General features: G+C 40.1%; 1 protein-coding gene across 6 annotated transcripts in view; it reads left to right on the forward strand.

Moving 5' to 3' along the window:
• Positions 1-25,841, forward strand: part of SNCAIP (synuclein alpha interacting protein) — a 91,197-nt gene that overhangs the window by 17,636 nt on the left and 47,720 nt on the right. For 5 of the 6 annotated variants that reach the window (XM_063320795.1, XM_063320793.1, XM_063320794.1 and 2 more), the window contains one exon: positions 19,229-19,331. In XM_063320795.1, coding sequence (XP_063176865.1) covers positions 19,275-19,331 — 57 coding nt within the window. In that variant the 5' untranslated portion in view covers positions 19,229-19,274. Of the gene's footprint in view, positions 1-15,713; positions 15,766-19,228; positions 19,332-25,841 lie in introns of those variants that run through there. The other variant, XM_063320796.1, reaches the window with a different exon arrangement.

Consider the following 25,841-nt stretch of genomic DNA (forward strand, 5'->3'; position numbering starts at 1 on the left):
TATGTGAATCACAGTTACCTTAACAGCAAATCGTGTCTGGTTGTTCAGCGTAAATGTGCATTTTAGGTTCTGCAGTGTATTAGCCAGAATGTCATATTCTGTAGAATTGTTTGTTATATGCACTGTTGGTTTCCATGTATACACAAGTACATAACAGTGTGTTTTCTGTTGTAGTGAGCCTGCCAGCTGATTCTGAAAGATCTTACTTAGATCTGACTTAGATCCACTTTCCTTAGCATGGAAATAACTGCTTAAAAGGCCCTGCTACATTTTTAGAGAATTCGTACAAGCCTTAACTAACTTGCAGGCAAATGGAAAGTTGAGTTATCTTGCAGGGAAGAATGTGGCTTCGTAAGTATTTTGTGGATGGGCTCTTTGAGTCCATCAGTCAGTCAGAGGAGAGATTGTTGTCTTTGCCACTTATGGTTCTACAGATGTGCCTAATCTCTTGTCTAAACTCTCCCATAAGCCACTTAGTAGTTTCTTTGTGTGACTTTCCAGCACTTCTTATGGCTCTGCATGCGTTTCTGTAAATCCACAAAGAACGGTACTGCTACAAAACTCAGTTGCTTATCTGCGCTTGTGGCTGTGTTGGATCTTTGAATGTTTGAACAGCTGAAGTAGGTGAAATTTTTCATAAATGGTCAGAACTTTGAGAACGCAGCTGTGAGGGTTGGAGACTCTGTTGGATCTAGGCTTTCAGGCAGATTCAGAATTCACTTGCCCCTGTTAGTCTGCCTTCTCTAAGCTCAGTATCGTTCTTAAGGCAGTAAGGTTGCAAAATTTATATGTCTGAATATATGCCTGTTATATGTCTGTTCAGTGCAGTATCTGTACTGTAGTTCACATAAGGTTTTACTATGATAGTGCAACTGCTCACAGAGAAGAACTGATGGTGATGACATAAGGGACGCTCATATTTTACGTGAGCCTGAATCACCAGTTCACAGAGGACTCTGACAGCTGCAGACAGTGCGTTCTTCTCTTTGCCCAGCCAGGGTTCTTCTGCACTTGTAAGACATCATTTCTCATCTCCTAAGAGTATTTGTGAGAGTTACAACTGACTTTTGAGTAGCAGGAATATACTTTGTGGAAGATGGATTTGCTAGATAACAAGCAACCTAAGATCATATTCATCGGTAGCAGCTAAGTGCTGAACTGACGTTGCAATCCAGAGTTCCTTTTCAGACTATACAGCTATGATAAAGATCAGTGAATCATCTGTGTAATTGAAACACCATATGAACATCCTGGACCACATAAGGTTCCCAACTTTGACAGTACTCCACAATGCAAATTCTGGGATTGGCAATGCTTTCTTCTGTGTAGTAGGATATATGAACCAGGAAATCCGTGTTCCTCCCTGCTCACCAGATGTAATGCCCCTTTACCTTGCAACAAGTGAATGGAAAAGACTGGAGCTCGTTTAAAAGGAATAATCTCTTAAACAGTTGCAACTGGCGCTGATTTGTTCTGAGGAGTATTAAAGCTGTCTTCTCTTCCTGGAACTGGGGCAGATTCTACCTGGAGTGTTGTTGCTTGTTTCAGTGTGCATGCGTGTGGGAAAAAGAGGCAGTAAAAGAAATATTCCTTTGTTGGAAAAATGCAATAACAGTCTTAAAACACTGCCTAGCCAACTGCATTTATTCCCAGTAAAGTGACTACACTTGTACCTTGGTCACATGCCAAGACTGATGATGTGCTTTATAGATGCAGAAAATTATGTTAATAAAACTACAAATTATAGTGCTACTATCCACAAGCACAAGCTTTCCTATGACAATATTGTTTACTTCAAAACTAAACATTATAACATTGATGCTAAATTACTTGCACAGATTTTAAACCAAATCTAGCCAATCAGTGTTTCTGCTTACTTGTCAGTTGCGGATAACTAAATATTTGCTTGTGAAGCTAAGCTGCTGTCTGCCAAATGTTCTCAGGTTTTTTTTTTTCCTCAGTAAATAGATGTATTCCCAGTTTCTAATTTTATTCTTTTACACCCTCTTAGAACTAGGAGTAGAAATGTTGGTTGTTATAATTTTTAGTGAAAAAAAACAGAGATTGTGGTATTTGGCCATACATTCTTTCAATAATCCCTGTCAACAGATTGTACTAAATGTAGCAGCTGTTCCTGGAGGGCCCAATAGTCATTACAAGAGGAGAGTTCAAGAGTGCAGTACGGGCTATCTCGGTGGAGCTGGAGGAGTTGGGGGGACTAGAAATGAAGATGATAGCTCAATGGTGAGAGCAGTCCTTCTCTTTGTATGATAAGCAGCTCAGGCATACAGTCTCTGTATCTTAAATTACAGTCCCTTTCAGAGGTCATCCTAAGAGATATGGTTGCATAATTTCACTTGTGAAGGCTAGCGGCTGGGAATCAGAATTGGATATTAGTTAATAGTTACCAGAGACCAGAACCATCTGTTTTGGCATGCTTTCTTGTTGCCTTGAACAGAAATGTAGTTGGTGTGGAGCAAAAACGAAGCTACTGCTGAGTAAAAAACTTAGTTACAAATCAGTCCATACATAAGCGTATCTGTCTTGTCCCATTCTGGTTTATCACCAGGCCCTATCTGATCATCTTAGCTATTAAACTTATTAGTTCTCACTGTCTAGCTCATGACATGGTTTGATAGCTTTATGAATGACTTCTTGTTCAGTGAAGTTTGAGTGGAATATATAAAAAGAAAATAAACTGTGTTCCTAACAGTCTCGAGAGGCTCATCCTTGTTAATATTTTTGTTTTTCCATTACCTTTGAAACTTTGACATCATTGCCCCAATTTTTCACTCATTTGAGGCTGATTTTTGAGTCATTCAGTTTCTTCATGTGCTTGAACACGAGGCACTAGACTGTTTCTCTCAGCTGCAAACGTTTCCTGTTATCCAGCTCTGATTTTTCCTACTGTTGTCACCCGTGTCCATGTATTCTGGTCTTTTTCCAGACAGCAAGGCTGCTTTTTGGCTCCTTCATTTCCTTTCCATGTGTCCTTAATTAACAGTGACACCCACAGAAGTAGCTAGAGTCCTTTAGGCAGAGCACTTAAAATCTTGGGCTTTAAGAGAGTCACATATAATGGAGCAGGGGAGACTGAATAGTTGTCTGGAGAGTAGAGTCCTGGATGGAAAGTAACAGAAGTGCAAATGAAAAGTTTTCTGTTTGTTTTAGTAATTTATAGTGTGGAGTCAAACCCAAGAGATAGATTTAAACTTTAGCGGTAGGACATCTGTGGTCTAGTTTCCAACGGCAGTAGCAAGTCATTGTGGCCAACTGACATCCAAAAAGTTAAAAATACTGGTGCAGTATTTATGCATGTGGTAAAGGAAGGCACAGTGGTTTAAAAACTAATCTTACCATCTGTGATACTTCAACATGGAGGGCATTGGTTACAAATTTCTGTATGTTCATTAAAGGTCTAATTTCTTTCCTTTCTCCTGCATTTTCTGCAGCTGTTTCTACCAATACCGAAGTAAATGCGAGAGTAAAATACTGGTGAGTCAGAATGGAGGAGTTCTGAATTTGCTTTTTACAAATGTAGTAAATTATACAGGGCAGAAGTGCACCCACCTCCCTTTCCTTATCCGTGCTGTCTTTTAAACACATAATTTAAACTTGCAGAGATTGTAAAAGTCAGTATTGCTCCAGTGAGTGGAAGACAATGAGGCATGCCTGTTCATCTGTCTGGTAAACAATTCTGGAAAAAATAGCAGTTGAGAGAGGAGATGATGCATGCTTTCAGAGACAACATATACAGTAGTTCTGGCTGAGTTCTGACTGCTACTGGTTCTGGTTTTGGTAAAAATAGATAATTACAGTAGGTGACACTGCATTAAAGAGCTCTTCAGGAGGACTAATTGCTAGGTGTCTGATTTGGAATATGAAAGAACTGTATTTAGAATATAAAGTTCAAGATATTTTTTCCATTTGTCTCTGGTTGCATTCAAAGTGTTTCCATGTCTAGTGTGATCTCGTTTTCTTTAACTGCATTGCCTTGTTTGATCCAAGAGGATGAAAACTCAGAAAAGAAGTAGTGAAGAAAAAATAGCTGAGGGAATCATGCTGTCTGTTTTAGATTGTAGAGAGTGATGTACATTTTTAAAGCCATGAAGTTTTTAAAATTTTCATCACTGATAGTGTTCCTGATCCAGAAATTTGTGACTTTTATATGTCCCTAATGGCTTATAGATATTTAGCTGAATAACAATTAGTAGGGGAGCTGTGTTGATCTGTTTGTGTTCTTTTTGACGTATCAGTCAATAGTAATAAAAAACCTGTAAGATCAATTTCAAAACCTCTTAGCAGCCACATAAAAAATAACAACTGCATTGATTTTTCTGATAATTGTCCTGGAAGAATGGTGGGAGCATAATAGTATGAACGTAATGAAATGCATTTATCAATAGACTTATGTGTTGGATATACTGCATTAGAAGCCTACAGAAAGATGCTGTCAGTGCGGCATCTAGATGTAAACTTTCATGGTCTCTTTGACAGATTGATGAAAGTGCAGAAATCATGAAAACAGGAGGGAAAACAAATATTGCAGACTACCTGTATCAAAAGGCAGACATTTGAAAGAAAATGCAAGATTAATGTCCTCTTCATTAAGCTAGTAAGTTCCTTAAAAGGACGTGAAACATAGTCTGTCATACATATGTTCTAGATTTTATAGAAGAGACTTTGTGAGAAATATTTTCAGACCCTGCTGGGATATAGTCAGGATTATGGCAATTTCCCATAAGAACATGTGTTTACCAGCTCCAGCTTCCTTTTGAAACACTGTAAAGAATTGCTTTCATTAATAGGTTGGGGTTTTTTTCTGTTTGAACAGGCAGAACAAACAGGATATCTTGGTCATAATGAGCAGCATAATGAAATGATAACTACATCCTAATTGCAGCTTGTTTATATCATGATTATGCAAACAATTATTTTGATAGGTATTTCTGTTTCTACACACCCTAAAAAGTCTTTAAGCAGTTTTGTCTCTTTTTTGTTCTTTTCTCTGTTAAATACTTCAATATATAAGAAGGACACTAAAATGAGAAAGCATTGAAACCATGCCAACCTGTATATAAAATGCAAAATTAGTCTTCATCTCTGCCTTGCGTTTCGTTTTCAATGTTGGATATCCGATGTCACTAGCATTAGGATAGCCAATGATTGAAATGTAAACTTCCTTTTATTTAGTTTCACACAAATTTGTAAGCTAGCAAAGTAATAGAAAATAAATGCATAGAGAAAGAAGTCATTGTTAGCGTAACAGCCACCAATACCGGTCCATACATCTCTTCAGAGATCTGCTTGGAAGAATCCCACGGGCTACAGCCCTGGAAAGGAGAGGAGTCTGAAAGCACTTGTTGATATACAAGGATCACCTCTGAGCTCAAGAAAAGTCCATCCCAACAAGCATGAAATCAAACAAAGGTGTCAGGAGCCAGTCCTGCTTGGTGCATGGATGAGCCAGGAGCTCCTGACTGAACTCAGACATGAAATGCACAAGAAGTGGAAAAAGGGTCAGGTGACCCAGGAGCAGTATAGAATTGTTGTCTAATCTTGCATGGATAGGGTTAAGAAAGCCAAGGCTGACCTGGAGTGGAGTCTGACAAAGGATAGGGTAACAGGAAATGCTTCTACAAGTACATAAACAGTGAAAGGAAAACTAGGGAAAACATGAACCTGCTGCTGAATGGGGCAGGGGAACTGGTGACAAAGGACACAGGAAAGGCCAATGTACTCAAAGTCCTGTGTCAGTCTTTACAGGTATGACAGGCTACAGGAATCCTAGGCACCTGAGATCAGAGGGATGGTCTGGATCAAGGGAGGAGGAGGACGAGGTGGTGGAGAAGGTTAGGGAGCACTTAATCTAGACACACATAAGTCCATGGGGCCTGATAGGCTGCACCCGTGAGTGCTGAGTGAGATGGCTAATGTCACTGTGTGACCGCTTTCAGTTATCTTTGAAAGGTCATGGTGACTGAAGGCCAGAGGAGACCAAATATCACTCCTGTCTTCAAGAAGGACAAGAAGGAAAACCTGGGAAAAAACACACTGATCAGCCTCACCTCAATCTCTAGTAAGGTGATGGAGGGAATCTTCCTGTGAGGCACTTCCAAACACATGAAGGGCAAGAATGCAAGCGAGAGTAGTCAGCATTGATTTATGAAGGGGAAACACCGCATAACTAACCTGACAGTGTTCTACAATTAGGTGACTAGCTTGGTGGATGATGGGAGAGCAATGAATGTTTTTTACTGAGACTTTGACACTGTGTCCCATAACATCCTTATAGACAAGCTGACAAAGGTTGGGTGAAATAAGTGGACAGGGAGGTGGATTCAAAACTATCTGATTGGCTGGGCTCAGAGGGTTTTAATCAGCAACACAAGGTCTAGTTGGTGGTGAGTCACTCATTGCCTACCCCAGTGGTCAGTACTGGTGCCAGTACTACTTAAAATCTTCATGTTAGCAGTTAAACAGACCTGAACAGTGGGACAGAGTGCAGTATCATTAAGTTTGCAGATACAAGACTAGGAGGAGTTGTGATGCCATTCAAGGGACCTGAACAGGCTGATGGATCGGGCAGAGAGGAATCACACAAAGTTGAACTAAGGGAAATGCAAAGTCCTGCATCTGCAGACAAATAACCCCATGGACCAGTACATGCTGGGGGCCAACTGGTTGGAAACGAGCTCTGCAGAGAAGGACCTGGGTGTCCTTGTGGACACCAAGCTGACCATGAGCCAGAAATATGGCCCTGTGTCAAAGACAGCCAACAGCCTTCTGGGCTGCCTAAAGGCAGAGTCTTGCCAACAAGTCAAGGGAAGTGATTCTTCCTCTCTCTTCAGCCCTGATGAGGCCACACCTGGAGTACTGGGTCCAGTTCTAGGCTCCCCAGCACAAGACTTACTGGAGCAAGTCCAGAGCAAAGATGCAAAGATCATTAAGGGATGTGAGCCTCTTTCATATGAACAGAGGCTGAGAGAGCTAGGATTGTTGAGCCTGGAGAAGAGAAGCTTCAGGAGAATCTTACTCATCTGTATAAATACCTGATGTGAAGCAATGAAGAAGAGGGAACAAGGCTCATCTCCATGATGCCCAGTGACAAGACAAGAGCAGTGGGCACAAAGCGAAATATATCTGAAGACAAGAAAACACTTTTTTACTGTGAGGCTGGTCAAACACTGGTACAGGTTGCCCAGAGATATTGTGGAGTCTCCATCTTTGGAGATAGTCAGAATCTAACTCGACACAGTCCTGGACTTAACCTGCTCTAGTTCACCCTTCATGAGCAGGGCTGTTGGACTAAATGATCTCAACCTAAGACATTCTGTGCTTTAACCTCTACGAGTTATTTCTTTGGATATATAAAGATGCTAAAAATGTCCGTGTTCATTTTTTTCGATTTTTCCTTTGAGAAAATGGGGTTTCCTTTGAGAAAATGAATTTTTGTTTGATTTTTGATTGAGGAAAAAAAAATAACTGATTTTTGTTGATGGAAAAATATTTTTTAAATTCATTTTTTGCTGTTGGAATTTCAGCTTGTAAGTGCACTGTTTGCCTCAAGTGTCCATTTTTTTGAAAACAGTGGAACATTTCACATGAGAAAATTAAGTATATTTTTTGTGGAAGATGCTGATCTTTTTTGTGAGTGGAAAAAGTGTCCCTTTCATACCTGAATGATAAGAATATCACACTTTAAGTAGCTTGCTTATTTTGTGACTATTTCATGTAACACTAGATCACTGGTTTTTAAAATTTCCAAGTAGATAATTTTAAATAGACATTAGAGCTTCTCCTGTAGCAGAGATTGGAGAACTATTGCTCTCTACATTAAGCAGAAACCCTTTGTCATTTTAGAGTCACGCTGTCACAAAATGTTTAGTGAGAAGACTGAACAAATTCATTTTGAGAATGAGCCGTAACTGAAAATAACATGAAGTTAAATACATATTCATAGAAGAGTTTAAAGGAAGAAGCAGAAGCCCGTTACCATTTAAAGACCCTTTTTAAACAAGTGAAGGGAGCAGCCGTCATGCCCAAATAGGGTCAGCAGCTGGCAGGAAGTTCTACACCACAGCTTAGGTAAGTGGGATGAAAGTAGCAGTGGAAATAAGTAGAACTACAGGATATTTTCCACACTTGACTAGTTTAATGCCCTTTAACAAAAAATGGCTGAGAGGAATGAATAGTGCATTGTTTCATTTTATCTTCCCTAGAGGTAAAATCTCTTTTTTATATGGAAAACTACTAAATAAGGAATGAGCTTATTGAAATTAATGGTTAAAGTTACTTTGTGGTCCCTGTGTGCAAGAAGTATGACAACATGTCACAGTGGAGAGGAAACGATGCTGCTGCAGTGCATTCAGTCACTAGATACTGTACCTCTGTGTGCGTTACCTCAGCTAAAGCCCTGCGTTTCTTACTAGCACAAGTTGGCAAGTGGATAAGTGGCAGAGCCAGACCAGGTTCCACTTCTAATGCAAAAGTTAAGATGTTAGAAGTTGGAGTAGATCCCACCACCTGCTTTTCTTACAGTGTGGCTGCGGATTGCATCCAAGGCAGCAACTGTATGTTCCGCTCCAAGTGTGCACAGAGCGTACGGTACAGCTACGATTCTACTCTGGCCTCTGTTGTCACTAGATCATTACAAACAGTGGCACTACAGAAGTAGGTTGTGGTATGGGAACACCATGTATTCTTGCTGTGTGTTCTAGTGAGGTTTCTGTCTGGCCTTTCCCGCCATTTACGCATCTACGTACATATGTCATTTACAGAGGAGTTGTTTGATCTGGTTTTGATCTGCATGTTGGTGAGTCTTAAAGCCTGTAGAAAGAGTCAACTGGTGTGAAATAACTGAAACAGTTGCCATATAAGCTAGAGTACAATGGAGTAAGCATATTAATTTTGCATGACTGTAGGGTATTTCATGTAAAGAGCAAATAGCCTTGTAGTAGTTCAAAGGGAATAAAACCATAAATTAATCAAATACAGCCAATGAAATATCTCTTTTTCAACAGATCAATTGAGCTTTTATTTGTTTTGATCCTGTCATTAAAGTTAAGCAGTCAATGCATTAGCTTTTGTACAGTGCTTGAATCATGTATGCTGTTTCACTTCTAAAATAGCAGCTATTAATTCCAACTCCAAAGATTTCTCCTTCAAGGCTAATTCAGACAAACAAGTTTATTTTTCTAGGCCTCATTCCAGAATGCTCAAGTGCATATATTCTGGCTGAATGCTTGCAGTCCAGTTTTCTTTATGCTTGAATCTTGAAGGAAATATAAAACCGTGGGGTGGAAAGGATGGTTTTATTATGAGAAATCTGAGGTGGTTTGCAGTGACCAGATGTCTTTCAAGTTGTGTTACATTAAAAACAGTTAGTCAGATGACTCAGTAGCCTGAATATTGATTTCTTTTTCTTAGGTTGCTCTTTTCTTTTGGGAATGAAGTAGTAGAATCCCTCTCTTTTAATATTAAATGTAATGGTTATTCATGGGAGCACTAAATGGAGTAGTATTTAGAAAAGCAAGAAGGAAGTACTTCCTAACAGCCAAATAGACACTCCTTACCTCAAAGTGGGTTACATCTTAGTCACACAGATATTAACGGCAAAGCTTGCTTGTACTTTGCTGGAGCTCGGATGTCAACCTTGGAGTAACACTTCCCTTTTGCAGTGAGGGAAGTGATACTATGTAAGTGATTCTATGATTCTGTGATGCTAAGTTATGTGAAGTACTATTCGGTGTGCTGAAAAGAACAAAACCCAACAAGCATGGGGAACTGTGTCTTAATAAGCATACTTCATCTTCATTCTGTGCATCCTGACATACATCATAGAATCATAGAATCGTTTAGGTTAGAAAAGACCCTTGAGACCACTGAGTCCAACCGTTAACGTAGGACTGCCAAGTCCATCACTAAACCATGTCCCTCAGCACCACATCTGCACATCTTTTATATACCTCCAGGGATAGTGGCTCAACCACTTCCCTGGGCAGTCTGTTCTCAATGCTTGGGAACCATTTCAGTTAAGAAATTTTTCCTAATATCCAATCTAAACCTCCCCTGGCCTAACTTGAGCCTGTTTCCTCTTGTCCTATCACTTCTTACTTGACAGAAGAGACCAACCCCCAGGTTGGTACAACCTTCTTTCAGGTAGTTGTAGAGAGGGATAAGGTCTCTACAACTCAGCCTCCTTTTCTCCAGACTAAACAACCCCAGTTCCCTCAGCCGCTCCTCATAGCACTTCTGCTCTAGACCCCTCACCAGCTTCATTGTCCTTCTCTGGACATGTTCCAGCACCTCAATGTCTTTCTTGTAGTGAGGGGCACAAAACTGAACACAGTATTCCAGGTGTGGCCTCACCAGTACTACTAACAGACTACACAGTGTCAGTCATTGTAATTGTTAAAAATACTTGATGTTAAAATGCCTCCAGTTGTGACAAATTTTCTATGCAATTGACAGGGGCAGAAGATAGAGTACACCTACCTCCACGTGCTTCTTTGAAATCATAGAATCGTAGAATAGTTTGGGTTGGAAGGAACCTTTAAAGGTCTCTAGTCCAGCCCCCCTCCAATGAGCAGGGACACCTTCAACTCGATTAGGTTGCTCAGAGACCCATCCAGCCTGACTTTGAGTCTTTCCAGGGATGGTGCATCTACCTCCTCTCTGGGCAGCCTGTCCCAGTGTTTCACCAGACTCATCGTAAGAAATGTCTTCCTTATATCTAGTCTAAATCTACCCTCCTTTAGTTTAAAACCCTACCCCTTGTCCTGTCACAACAGGTGCTACTAAAAAGCCTGTCCCCATATTTCTTATCAGCCCACTTTAAGTATTGAAAGGCTGCAATAAAGTCTCCCCAGAGCCTTCTCCAGCCCGAACAACCCCAACTGTCCCAGCCTGTTCTCATAGGAGAGGTGCTCCATCCCTCTGATCATCTTTGGGCCCTCCTCTGGGCGTGCTCCAGCAGGTCCATGTCTTTCCTGTGCTGAGGACTCCAGAGCTGTACGCAGTACTCCGGGTGGGGTCTCACCAGAGCAGAGTAGGGGGGCAGAATCACCTCCCCTGACCTGCTGGCCACGCTTCTTTTGGTGCAGCCCAGGGTATGGTTGGCCTTTGGGGCTGTGAGCACACATGTCAGCTCATCTCCCTTAAGACTCCATAGGATTACTTTCTATCCAAGCAATAGGGATGAATATGTGATCTTGAGGTCTAGATACGTGACTAGGAGAAGTTCGATTAATTTGGCCAGAAACAAATACATTTATTCTTATCTAAAAATAGTGCTGAATGTGCATTGGCTTCATTAGGAACGGAACTGGGCTTAGTATTTGTGCCTCTTCACGATTGTGGGTGGATTGTTTCTGCATGTCTCGAATGCAGAGTTTTTCTGAAGTTAGATTTTAAAAATATCATTTTTTTGGTCTTGGAAAATCATTGTGTTTTGCTGCATTCCTTCTTCCTGTCCTATCAATGTAGCTTGTGCGTTGATGGTACTTGCGTGGTGATTAAAAGCAGTGCTTTTATTTTGACTTGCTTTAGAAGTATCATACTATTATGAATTGCTGCTGTGAACTTTTAAACTCAGGAAAACTTCTGAATAAATACAATAAGGGATAAGGTAATCCTGGTCTCAGAATTCATTCCTTCACTGAAATAAATCACATCATTTTTCAGCCTCACTGTTAACCTCTCTTCTTTTTTTTTATAATAAATTGTTATTTAAAATTCATCTTTACTGTTTAAAATTTCCCCTACTCCTATTGAGCCTTCCCTTTATATTTTTATATTTTAAATTTGACTGGACAGATAATTTCCTTTGCATGACATATTTTTCTTGGCTTACTACAAACTAGTACAAGAGAGGTGCTCAGTAAGTAATAGATGATCCAGACACTGAGCATGACAAGTAATAGAAAAAAAATGTTATTTCATGTAATTAGAAAAAACACTTTGGGAGCCCTAGAAGGTGACAAAAATTGGTTGTACAGCGCACTTCAGACTGCTTTATAATATCACAAACCCTTATATGACTTAAAAGTGTCAACATAGTCCAACCATATGTCAGGTTGTCATTTTATTTGAATGCAAGAAGCTGAAGTGGTATGCTTGAAAAGCAAATGAACCTCCATTTGAACTGCAGTGTCGCACCTTACATTCTCACAGTCATGTGCTTGAATATTTATTGATTATATCCAAGTAATCTCCACCTTAGAGATAATGAAGAGAATGTAAACATGGATGAGAAGCTGGGGTCTTCTAAGAGCGCAGGCATGTATAGTATTGAATTTAAAGTATTGCTCACGACTAGATGATCATTGTAGGTCCCTTCCAACTGAAATATAATGTCCTCCTCTCCTCTCCTCTCCTCTCCTCTCCTCTCCTCTCCTCTCCTCTCCTCTCCTCTCCTCTCCTCTCCTCTCCTCTCCTCTCCTCTCCTCTCCTCTCCTCTCCTCCTCTCCTCTCCTCTCCTCTCCTCCTCTCCTCTCTTCTCCTCTCCTCTTCCCTCCCTTCCCCTCCTCTCCTTAAAAAGATGAAACTGCAAGCTTTCAGACTCTTTCATGCTTTCTCCTTTTGTTCTACATTTATCACCTGCGGAGGTGTCATCTGTATTTGGTGAATAAAGATTTTCAGTTGTCCTGGGGATCTCCTGCAAAGCTTCAAATATGACCTCTTCCAGAGTCCGTTGTAGTATATTCGCATCATGTCTTTTATTTAATTGGATTACTTTTGTACCACGGAGCTCTGTTAATAGACAAGGACACAGGCTATGCAAAAAGCCAGACAAATGTAGAGTCACTACACAATACCTGTCTCAAAGAGCACATAGTCTTTAATTTGAGACAACACACAGCTAGGCACCAGGGAGCATAAGAAGCAATAAGAGGTGTGATAGCTGAAGGGGTGGTGGTGTTAGCCCAGACTAGCTTTGCTAGGACACAGTGGCCAAGGTTTCTTGCCTTCATTCTGTAGTCCTAATTATGGCAGTGCTCCTGAACATACTATACTGCTTTCCTTATACTCTGTAGTAAATAGGGTTACAAGGTCAAATTAATTTTGGGTAGAATTTCACGGTTACAGTAGACTGTGAGGATGGAGAAACTGAGTTCAAAGTTCTGGATATTTCCTGACAGATGATGTGCCTTCCTGAACTGTGGATTTTAATCGGGTGCTGGACTTTTCTCTGCAGGCTAAATAGATTTAACATAATGTAACATTCTGTTTGTTTGAAACTGAAGAAGCTTGGGTTATGCTCATGGTATTTCTTAATGTTAGGGAGTAAAATTTAGACGCTTACCAGCTTTCAAGCAGTACTTGAAACACATACTGTGTGCTTAAATTAAAGATGTAAAGTCTTTCCTTTCTGCCCATGAATCTCCTTCATCGTGAGCTACTATAGCCTCTGATGCTTAGGAGAGGGCAATATGTTTATTTTGTTGTCTTAGACCTGTAATTGTAAAATGTAACCTTATCCCCTAATTAAAAAGCAACCATCAAGGCATTCTGACATTTAAAGCCTCAATCTTTAATATTAACTGTACTTAGGGAAGCAGCATTTGCCAACCACTGTAGAAGTATTTACATCTGATTTACTTTATATTTGATTGAAAGTTTAAGTAAATCCCCAAATATTTTGGTATAGTAGTTCTGAGATGTGGAAAATAAAATCCCATGTGGCATTTAGCAGGATTTCTTAGAGTTACAACTGAAGTAGACGTTTAATTGACAGCAGATCTTTTTATTGTTATTTGTTCTTGTTATTTATGTATCCATAAATAATTAAAATGATGCATTCTCAACTAGTTGTTTTGTTTTGGCTCAATAAAGGACATTTCCCCTGTGCTCCCTCTTGGATTTAGTCTTTCACATCCAGCACTGAGACTGGTTTTAGCTGAGGTACTGGGTCAGATTCCTTTTGAAGCTACCGAATTCACTATAACCTTGTTGCAAAGGGGTCACTACAAATCAGTTATGCTTTTTTATTCCATAGTTTTGCATTCAGCAAAGAGAACAAGAAACCAAACCAGATGCTTGCTTACTTTCTGCCTGCCGTACCAGTCCCTTCATTCACTGAGTTAGCTGACAGACAGCAAATGCTCACCTGTATGGCCTTGTTCTTGCCTGACCTGCATTACTATGGATGAGGCGATGGCCATTGGCTTCACAATACAAAGTCCGTGGCCAGACTGGCTTTTAAAGTATTCCCACCATTCCCACATCGAGTCTTCATCATCCTCAAAAGGCCCATGAGCCCCTAGGGATTGTTGTTGCTGTGACTCTTTTTTGGGGCTGTGGTGAGACAAATCCAAGGCTTGATGTACCTTAAAAAAGAAATCTGTGAACTGTGTAAGCATTTTACCTGCAGGTAATGCATGCCATCAGTCTAGAGTGGAGTTCTAGTGTTTGCAGAAATTGATGGATTTGTTCCCTGTATCTAATACTTCGTTGCTTTTTTTATTATTACTTTACTGGGAATTGCTCTTTTACCCCTTTTTTTTCTTATTCACCGAATTGTATTGAATGTTTCTCAGTAAAAGGATTTGAGTTCAGACAACTAGTTTTAACTGAGAAGGACAACAGCAGAAGAGATCTATGTTTTAGAAAAATAATGATTGTTGCTGTTTTTTGAAAAGAAGAAAGATGATTTTTTTTTTCTTGATTTTACAACCTAATCACTGATTAGTATCTGTTGCAGTGCAACATAGGCGATGTGTTATTTTACCAGTAGTACTATTACCACATTTCTGTGTGGTAATTTTTAGCTGAATGATTTCTCCTCGTGGAACTGTTTCATGAAACTATAAAAAACACTTTTTCTTGAGTACATATGGGTGATTTTTATGTGGTTTTCTTCTGTTAGCTGTGAATTCTGAGAGCAGACAGGATTTCTTTTACCTGTATAAAATGTATATGTGTGTGCAAGTGTCTCTCTGCAAGCCAAATAGCCAGACAAGAAATGTCCTATTTTGGGTTAAAATTTTGTGGAATATTTAATGACTAGCTTCCAAAATACAGTTAGGAAAGTTGATTGGATGAATATCAGACATTTCTGCTGGCAGGCAAGAGACAGTCATCTCTATTGCTTTGGTGATGCTGGAAATACATTATTCATCTCATGTCATTCATTGCTGGCAGTTGCAGTTTTGTTTGCAATTATTTTTACCTTGAATTTGACCAGTTGTGCTTATGATTTGCTTGCGAATGCCATTCAGATTGTTTATACTTCTGGTGATATGCTGGATTCAGCCATTGCAAAGGTCTCAAAATAGTCTGAGTACTATCCTTACCATATGGTTTACATTATACATGGTGTAGTGCTACTAGGTTAAATTGTGTAAAAAAAGTGTCTGTCTTGAATAAGACTCCAAGTATAGCCATGGGAAATCTTATTTGGTCATAGTATTTGCTGTCCAGTTTTACCTCATCAAGAAAAAAATTAAAATATTACAGCTAAGAATGCATGGGTCTCTTGCCCTTTCTCTACGTATAACTGAACACTATCTCCAGAAAGATAAGTTTTCTATAGAGAAAATGTGTTTGTTTTGGTTACCAGCTTTCTCTTCAGCCTTTGTGTTTTTCCTAGTCTTTATGTTTTGGAAAGACAGCAGATAACATTTTGGGGAAGTAATGTTGCAAGACTGTGGACTGGCATGACGAGTTTTGTACATCTCTAGGTGAAATTTAGTCTTTTCATCAGCCATGGATGGATGCAGCATTTTTTTGCCTCAATGGCGTCTTGCAACTCAGAACTAAAAAGTAAGTTTGAAAGGTTAAGATATTTTTGATCTAAAATCTTGACATTGTGTGGTAACCAGGAATAGTAGTTCTTTTATTAAAGCTATGGAGGTGGTTTGGTTTTTTTTGTTCCCTGAATAAGTAATTTTTAATTGCAAAATAAAAAATTTAGATCACTTCTCAATTCTGGCTAATTATGTGGCATGTTTAGAGTAGTTTTATTTATCTCTCCTGTTGTTTTTTAAACACACCGAGTGGGGTTTTTTTTAAATCCATTTAATTCCAGTGAAGAACTGAAACTCAGTGAAGCTTTGCTTTGTTTTTGGGCTATTTGTATGTGATACAGTCCATATATGTCTTTAACCTTTAAAGTTTTCTGTTTTAATTATCATTCTTACTTCATACATATGTTACCTTATGGAATGATACTGGGTGGATTCTACAATCCTGTAATTTGTGTAGGACAGTACATATACAGTTGGCATTTATCTTGCCTCTAAAACTGACATCATAATTTGGTTTGAGCTGGTATCAATAGTCACAGTGATAAACTGACAGCTAGTCTTTACCTCTGTCAAGGGACACTGTGAGGGGTTGACCTTGGCTGGCTGTCAGATGCCCACCAGCTGCTCTGTCATTCCCCCTCCTGAACATGACAAGGGGAGAAAATAAGATTAAAAAGTTCAGGGGCTGAGATCAGGACAGGGAGGTTGCTCATTAGTTACTGTCGCAGGCAGACCAGACTCAGCTTGGGGAAAATTAATTTAATTTATTGCCAATTCAAAATAGAGTAGGATAGTGAGAAACAAACACAAAACCTAAACCACTTTGACCCCACCCCTCGCTTCCCAGGTTCAAGTTCATTCCTTTGTTCCTCTACATCCTCCTCCCTGAGCGTTGCAGGGGGACAGGGAAGAGGGGTTGTGTTCGGTTCATCACACATTGTCTCTGCTGTTCCTTCCTCCTCACACTCTTCCCCTGCTCCGGTGTGGGTCTTTTCCATGGAGTGCAGTCCTTCAGGAACAGACTGCTGCAGTGTGGGTCCCCCACGGTGTCACTAGTCCTACCAGCAAACCTGCTCCAGCGTGGGCTCTTCTCTTCATGGGGCCACAAGTCTTGCCAGGAACCTGCTCCAGCATGGGCTTCGCATGTGGTCACAGCCTTCTTTGGGCACCCACCTACTCTGGTGTGGGGTCCTCCATGGGCTGCTGGTGGATGTCTGTTCCACCGTGGACCCCCATGGACTGCAGGGGTCAGCCTGCCTCACCATGGTCTTCAACATGGACTGCAGGGGAATCTCTGCTCCGGTACCTGAAGCACCTCCTCCCCCTCCTTCTTCACCAACCTTGATGTCTGTAGAGTTGTTTCTCTCACATATTATCCCTCCTGCCTCTCTGCTGCTGTTGCATAGTAGTTTTTCCCCCTTCTTAAATATGCCCCAGAGGCACTACCACCATCGCTGATGGGCTTGGCCTTGGCCAGCAGCAGGTCTGTCTTGGAGCTGGCTGGCATTGTCTCTGTTGGACATGGGGGAAGCTTCTGGCATCTTCTCACAGAAGCCACCCCTGTAATTCCTCCTCACTACCAAAACCTTGCCATGTAAACCCAATGCAGGGACAGTGCACTTTTACGCAAGTAACCTGTAATGTTACGCAAATGCAATGTTAAAGCATAAACCTTAAAAAATATACTGAAATTCTATGTTTCTGTTAAGAAAGCAAAATCTCAAATGTGGAAAAGAATCTGGAGACTTGAATGTGTCACGCCTTTTCACAACAGCTGATTACTTTCATTGCAAGGATTTTGTCTGATTTTAGTGGTTCCCTCTAAGAATAAACTTAGCATTTGGGAATTGTGCAAAATTAACAGCTTCTCATTAGTTTTACATTATAGCCACTCCTCTTTCCTCATATCAAGTTGGACTGAGGGCTTTACACCTTTTTGCCTTTTTGTAGCCATCTCCTTTCCCACTGCTTCACTCACGTCTAACAGACACGGTAAGAGCAAATAATAGGTAGCTGAGGTTGTTCTTACACACTGCCTTCCTCCCCAGGAGTTCCTTCTCATATTGCAAGGAGCAGAAATATCCTAATACATTAAAGGAAACCCATGCTTTTTTTTTTCTCTTTTTTTTTTGCTTTTCCATTTAAAGATAAAATGATGCTGAATAGTCCTTTACCTTCAGTAACGTGGTGAGAAATAAAAATTTGATTTTTCAGCGTAAAACTGTAGATTTGCCTCTTGGTTCTTCTTCTAATAACTTTTCACAAACAGGTGTCTTAAGATTAGCTTTGTGCTTAGGTGGGTTGTTATGAAGGAGGCTAACGACTGAGACTTTGTTTGCCAATAAGTATAACACCTGCAGAAAAGCATTTTCTTCAAAACCCCTTATCCTAGGAGATTCTTAACTGCATATGAATGTTTCACACAATGATTTTATTTAGACCTACACAGCTGACTTCATTATTCATAAACATATTTCTTGGCAGTTATCATGTGAATACATGGGGGTTGTATTATTTTTTTTTCTTCAGGCATTTCCTTTTGTTATGTACAAATACTAGAAGGATTTAGTTTCCTTTCATAATAATACTTAACGCTTATGTAGTGCCTCACATTATTAAAAATGCGTTACACTTTTTCATCTTCCTTTAAAATAGCTTATTTCTCCACTCCTACTTCTGTTGTACTTGTCTGTAGTGATAATGCATACCTTCATTCTAGTTAGGATTAAGAAAGTAAGAGGATTTTATTGTCTTTATTCATTTGATTGTTTAAGCTCTAATTTATTCAGAATTACATATTGACTTTCCCAGCCAAATTTCTTGCTTTGCAAGTGAGTTTTCTCTTCTTTTTACTTTGTTGTGAGGAAATGGTTAGGGGCCCTGATAATCAATGTGCATTGATATAATTCTGGTTTTGTCTTGGTTACTGTTTTTGCAGGCTGAGCAGAGATAAATCATCTGTCTATAAAGCACTGACTGCAATTGTGTGTTAGTCTGCGTGTAAGTGGAGATAAGGTGTGATAGGATTTTGTTTTCTGTGCACAGCATGATTCTCGGTTCTTTTCTGCCTTCTTGAGCTGAGGAAAACTATAGTAACACAAGTTGCTGTGTTCAGGCCAGTAGAGTAATAGCATCCTTAAGAGAAGATATGTCATTAACATAGCTGTGGTTGAAGGGTCATGAGGGTGCTCAACAGCTTAGGTCTTTACACCTATTTTGAACTTCTGAAAGGTCTGAGTGATGCTGAATCAGGTAATTTTGACTTCCAGTTCAAGTACCGCTTACCTATCCTCCCTAAAAATTGAAATGGCTTCTTCATGATATGTAGAGATGGCAAATCATATTTAGCTTCTAGGATTAAGTTATGAAAGACTTTACTGTACAAGGCAAATGTTTTCAGTAATCTAGCAACTATATTAAACCATTTCTGCGTGGTTTTGACTCTGTAGTAGACAATCCATTTTTCTTTTCTTAATTAGGTCTTTATTACTGCGCTGACTCACCCAAAATGTCCATAGGAGAATAATGGAAGCCCCTGAATACCTTGATTTGGATGAAATAGATTTTAGTGATGATATATCGGTAAGTACGAGTCTTATTTTATTTGTTCAAGTTGAGACAATCTGAGGTATCTCAATCTTTATGTAGCAAACAACACTACTGTTAGAAGCCGTGCTCCTGTTTACTTTATATATAGAAATGTTTAAATAGGTTGAATCTAGAATAAAATAAGGTGTTTTATAAGGGAAGACTCTAGTAAGCTCAGAAGGAAAAATTGATTCCTCTCCTTCAGCTAGTAAAAATGACTTGCAAATCAAATTAATAAATATGTTTTATTTCTGGATTGCTTATCTACTCTGTTGTCTTGAATGAGTTATATGCGCTCTAATGCTAGCCTTAAACATCAAAATAAGTTTAGGCGTTTTTTAATTGAATGTATTTCAGTTGTAAAAAAAGTCCTGCCTCTCACCTCTGAATTTCTCCTTTTTCATGTAAGTAGTTGCTCTGCCCTTTCCACCGGTATCCCTCTCCAAACACAGATTTTATCAGTAGGTGCGATGCAGCTACCTGTGATAAGGTGGAGTACAGAAAGAGGCAGAAAGAATTCCAGGGGTTCATAGACATCACTGATCCTTATTGTCACAACTAAGCCAACTGCAGCTGTAATTGCAAATAAAAATGCTGTTCATCTACATCGTTAGTGGTTCTTACAGGAAGCAGTGATACAGTATATTCTATTACTCATAATAATACTCCTACTGCCAGTGTTTCTGCTTTTTGTGTAACAGAGTTGCTAGTTTGCTGAATGTCTGATTAACAATAGACTCAAATACATAAATTAAATCCACTATAAAAAAGCCTTTTAATTCAATTTTCAGATCAAAGAAATTGTGCCACTGTCTCCTTCCATGCTTTTCATAATTCTATAGTTTTATTTCTGGTTTTGGGGTGGGTTTTTTTGGGTTTTTTGTTTTTTTTTTACAAAGGACATGGTTTTCTCCTTAGCATTTGGGACTCTTGATTCATTTTAAAACATTCCAGATGCTTTATTTGCAGACAGATTCCTTCTGGAGAGGATTTTTTTTTACCTATTGTAATGTTGAATTTTTATTAAGGAGGAATATGGCAAATGCCCAAAATATTACAAGACGATGAGCCAATCTTGAGCGAATACCTTATTCTGGGCAACTTTCTTTTTATTACTGTTATATGCTAGATCATGTCCTGGTATCTGTTTCTATACTCAGTTTTGTAAAACTGTAAAACATAATAGATGTAACCTCTCCGTGTGTCTCCCATTGTGGCTGTTGCTGCATACTGGTGGGTTAGGTTACTCACTTTTCCGCTGAACAGCTCCGGCTGCCTGTTTTAATAGGCTGTTCTTTCATTGGATGCTGAATCTTGAATAAAAAATCAACACAAATTATAGAAGTAGCAGTTTTACTCTCTGCTTTAACAGGTAAGAGAACAAAGGATTTGTTGCCAGAATCCAGATTAACAAGAGAATTCATGTCTATTCTAGTGCTTTACTCATATCTCACCGTATACAATTTAGAGATACCTGACCTTCACATTTTACCATTAGCCTGCTGTGTAAGGAGCAGCTGCACAGCATCAGTGTTAGCAATTTATATTGTTCCTGTTAGCCCTCTGGTTCTAATCCAGTGCAGAAAAGTACTGACTAAAAATAATGGCAGCAGGAAGGCTGTTAAAATGATGCACTTATAAATGTACCTCAGTTAGAAAGCCACTGTGTTTAGTCCAGACCCTTGTAGACCATTTCAGCCAAAACAACCAAAATGTAATAGGCCTAAAAAATAGACAGGAATTTGTTTTAAAAGGCAAAAAGATATGTAAGTTTTTATTTAATTTTTTCAATTTGTGTTGCATTTGCACGTAAGAAAATGGAACTGTACATTTCTCCAACAGCATAGACTCATAGAACGGGTTTGGTTGGAAAGGGATCTTTAAAGGTCATTTAGTTCCAACCCTCCTGCCCTGGGCAGGTACATCTTTCACTAGATCAGGTTGCTCAAAACCCCACTGTGTGATGGGTTGACCTTGCCTGGCCACCAGGTGCCCACCAGGCTGCTCTATCACTCCCACTTAATCAACATGATGGGGAGAAAAATACAACAAAAAGCTCATGGGTCAAGATAAAGACAGGGAGATCACTCACCAGTTACTGTCATGGTCAAAAAAAGACTCAATTTGGGAATATTAATTTAATTTATTGCCAGTGAAACAGCATAGGATCATGAGAACAAATCTAAAAACACCTTCCCCCCACCTCTCCCCTCCCGGGCCCTTCCCAGGCTCAACTTCACTCCTGACTTCTCTACCTCCCCACCTCGTTAAGCGCAGGGGGCCAGAGGAACAGGAGTTTCATTCAGTTCATCACGTGTTGTCTCTGCCAATCCTTTCTCCTCACGCTCTTCTTCTACTCCTGCATGGGGTCCCTCGTATGGCAGACAGTCCTCCATTAACTTCTCCAATGTGGGTCCTTCTCACGGGCTGCGGTTCTTCATGAACTGCTGCAGTGTGGGTCTTTTCCATGAGGTGTAATATTCAGGACAGACTGCTCCAGTGTGGGTCCCCCACAGGGTCACAGGTCCTGCCAGCAAACTTGCTTCTGCATGGGCTCCTCTCCACAGGCCACAGTTCCTGCCAGGAAACTGCTCCATCATGGCATCTCCACAGGCTGCAGGTTCCTCTAGAGCACATCCACCTGCTCCAGCATGAGGGCCTCTTTGGGCTGCAAGGTGGATATCTGCTCCACCATGGTCTTCTCCATGGGCTGCAGGGGAGTCGCTACTCCAATGCCTGGAGCATCTCCTCCCCCTCCTTCTTCACTGACCTTGCTGTCTGCAGAGTTGTTTCTCTCACATTTTCTCACTCCTCTCTACCAGCTGCCTTTGTGAAGTTTTTTTTACCCTTTCTTAAATATGTTATCTCAGAGGTTCTACCAACATCACTGATGAGCTCAGCTTTGGCCAGCAGTGGGTCCATCTTGGAGTCAGCTGGAACTGGCTCTGTCCCACATGGAGTCAGCCCCTGGTATCTTCTCACAGAAGCCACCTCTGCAGCCTCCCCTGCCAGTTTGACACGTAAACCAAATACAATCATCAATGACAGGTACCTATCACTTCTCTGGACAATCTGTTCCAGCGTCTCACCACCCTCATCGTAAGAAGTTTCTTCCTTACATTCCATCTCAATTGGACTTCTTTCAGTTCTCCCTTGTCCTGTCACTATAGGCCATGGTAAATAGTCTTTCTCTTTTTTTCTTATAAGCCCCCTTTATATATTGAAAGGCCATAAGAAGGTCTGCCTGCAGCTTTCTTTCCTCCAGGATGAACAACCCCAACTCTCTCAGCCTTTCTTCATAGGTGAGGTGTACCAGCCCTCTAATAATTTTTGTGAGCCTCCTCTGAACCCACTCAACAGGTCCTTTTTTTATCTTGTACTGGGGCCTCCAGAGCTGGATGCAGGTGGGGTCTTCTGAGAGCAGAGTCAAGGGGGAGGATCACCTCCCTCACCCTACTGGCCATACTTTTTTTTGTGCACACCAGGATACGATTGTCTTTCTGCTCTGCAAGTGCATGTTGCCAGCTTATGTCCAATTTTTTATCTACCTGTATCCCAAAGTCCTCCTCTGCAGGGGTGCTCTAAATCCCTCAGTCTGTCTGGATACTGGTGGTTGCCCTCACCCAAGTGCAGGACCTTGGCCTTGTTGAACTTCATGATGTTTGCATGGGCCCAGTCCTCAAGCCTGTCAGGGTCCCTCTGGATGGCATCACTTCCCTCAAGTGAATCAACTGCACCACTCAACTTGGTGTCATGTGAAACTTTCTGAGGGTGCACTCAATCCCACTGTCTTATGTCATTGGTGAAGATATTAAATAGTATTGGTTCTGGTATGCAACCTTGAGGGACACCACTCATTATTGGTTTCCACTTGGAGATTGAGCTGTTGACTGTAACTTGTTGGACACGGCCAATTCCTTTTCCATCTAGCCATCTACCCATCAAACCCATATCTCTCCAAATTAGGGGCAAGAATGTTGTATAGGACTGTGCCAAAGGCCTTACAGAAGTTGAGGTAGATGACATCTGTAGCTCTTGTCACTCCACCATAGAAGGCCACTAGATTATCAGGCACGATTTGCCCTTTGTGAAGCTATGTTGGTTGTCTCAAATTATCTCTGTCATCCATATGTTTCAACATAGCTCCCAGGAGGATCTATTCCATTGTCTTACTGGGCACTGAGGTGAGGCTGACTGCTTACTAGGTCCCAGGGTCCTCCTTTTTACCCTTGTTAAAAATGGATGTGATACTCACTTTTCTCCAGTCACTGGAGACTTGACCTGGCTGACGTGACTTTTCAAATATGATTGAGAGTGGCTTAGCAACCGCATCTACCAATTCCCTCAAGCCCTGGAATGCAAATATGATGCTTATTTTGCAAACTAAGATGGTACTATTCCAGGTACATCTGGCAGAGTATTTTTGAGTGCAGTTTAGACAGCAGAATAGGTTTCTGGGACTCTTGTTTACATTAAACAAAAATAATATTCTGTCTGCAATGACGTTAAGCAACCAAGCTGAATATTTTCATTTATTTCTTCACTAATAACTACTCACAGAAAGGAAGTAAAAAAATTTACGACCTTTAGGTTGCATTAAATGAGAGATACACTATTAAAAGTATGTTTTAAACTTTCCCCTTCTTCCCCTTAGTATTCTTCATTTTTACCCATAAATTTATTCCTGCTTGTATGTTGTATGCTATCGTTATCATACAACTGAAGGTTTCCTAATCCTTTAACTAAAATACAGGATTTATATTGCACTGGCAAACTGTGCAAACTGAAATGATTTTATTTCTTGGTTTACAGAAATAATAACAAATTACCCAGTCATAAACAGAGCTCCTGGTGATAGATATTTGTAAACTATTTGGCGTTGAGTGTATAGATTATTGCTCTGATCATATATCATATTCAAATAGCTCTGTATGAATAAAAGCCTGGCTCACTGGTGCCAGTGCAGGACTGGGCCTGATTTGAAACTTCGTGAAATGTGAGTGCAGTAAGTCAACTAAAGTGTGATTAACCAGATGTTGAATTGTCAGGTATTTTGAAACAGCTTGAAAAACTTCTTCATGTCAGTCCTCACCTGGCAGGGCAGATGTAAACTATGTATGGTCAGGAGTATGGCCAATCCCCTGGCCTCCTATTTACTCATCATGGGGCACCTCCTGAGCCTGCTATCACCCGTCCTCGGCCATGGAAAGATCTGGGTCCCCTCTCAAGCTCATACAGGTGTACAGGCAACGCACAGCCAGGCTTTGCCTACTGAGCAACCAGGACTTCAGCAAATGAGGGGGGTCCTACATAGCTGTGTAGGCATAGTCACTAACTGCAGCATTATTTCCCACCCAGCCGATCAACTCATTGATAGTTCTCTTATTTTTTTTCCCCTCTCCCTTCTCAGAATGAAACAAAATGCAGAAGGACACTAAAAGGTTCATAGAAAGACATTTTGTACCTTTAACAGCGTTAATGTCTATATAGGTCTCCTTTAAAGTTAAAGGGAAGAATAATATATGAAGTGTCTATATATGATGCTATAAACAATACATAGCACAAATAACCTAACCAATACTCCAAAGATGCTGATCACAGACATTAAGTAAAAAGTTTATTTCGCGAGCTGTTATTTCTGACACGGACTGTGAGAAATCTGATTCCTAATCTCATTCCCCCACTTTCTTACTCTGGAGCTGCTTAAATTGACACTACTATTGAGAAAAATCTTCCTGCAGCCTCAGGCCAAGTATTGTTGCTTTGCTTGTTCTCAATGTAGCTTGCTACTCCCAAATAAATGTCTAGGGAAAAGGGTGGTATTGTACAGTTCTAAATGATTTAGCCAATGTAATATAAAGGTATTAATGTAATGGGATTTGAATATCAACAAAACAGTTTATTTTCCACTATAGCAAATAAACTGAAATGAGACTGTTCAATGGCTTACAGTAATAATAAAACCTGGAAACAAATTAGCTATAATGAAGGAAAGTGTCTGTTTTCTCTATCTAAATGAAAACAAGGAGCTATGCATTTAAGAGCAGGACACAGTCACTGGTGTCTTGATCCAGTGGAGGTAAAATTGTTGAGTTTTGATACCGATTCCAGCTGGAGCAGGACATGATCCTTAGTGTTTTGTGGGTGTCATGGTCTGAGAGTCACACTTTGTGTCCAACTTTGCCCTTTGACTCCATTTCAGGAGACATTAAAGGTATTCTCCACAAAGAATGTTAAAAAATAACTTTTGCTTTTGAATTTACTTTTTTTTTTACTATTTTGTATGTACATTTCTATGCTACCACTCATGATCCAGTATTTCTTCATTCTGATACTTCTCAGACATAAGCAAGTCTGCAAGTGGCACAGCACAGAACAGCCTTACTAGAGATTGAAGGGTTTTTTCTTATGTTTTGGGTTTAAAATTTATTGCATTAAAATTTGAGAACCATGTGAAATTTAAAAGGTTAACATTTGCATTAATTCATATTCTGTAGTGCAGTT

This window comes from Chroicocephalus ridibundus, chromosome Z, assembly GCF_963924245.1.
Source record: "Chroicocephalus ridibundus chromosome Z, bChrRid1.1, whole genome shotgun sequence".
NCBI lineage: Eukaryota > Metazoa > Chordata > Aves > Charadriiformes > Laridae > Chroicocephalus > Chroicocephalus ridibundus.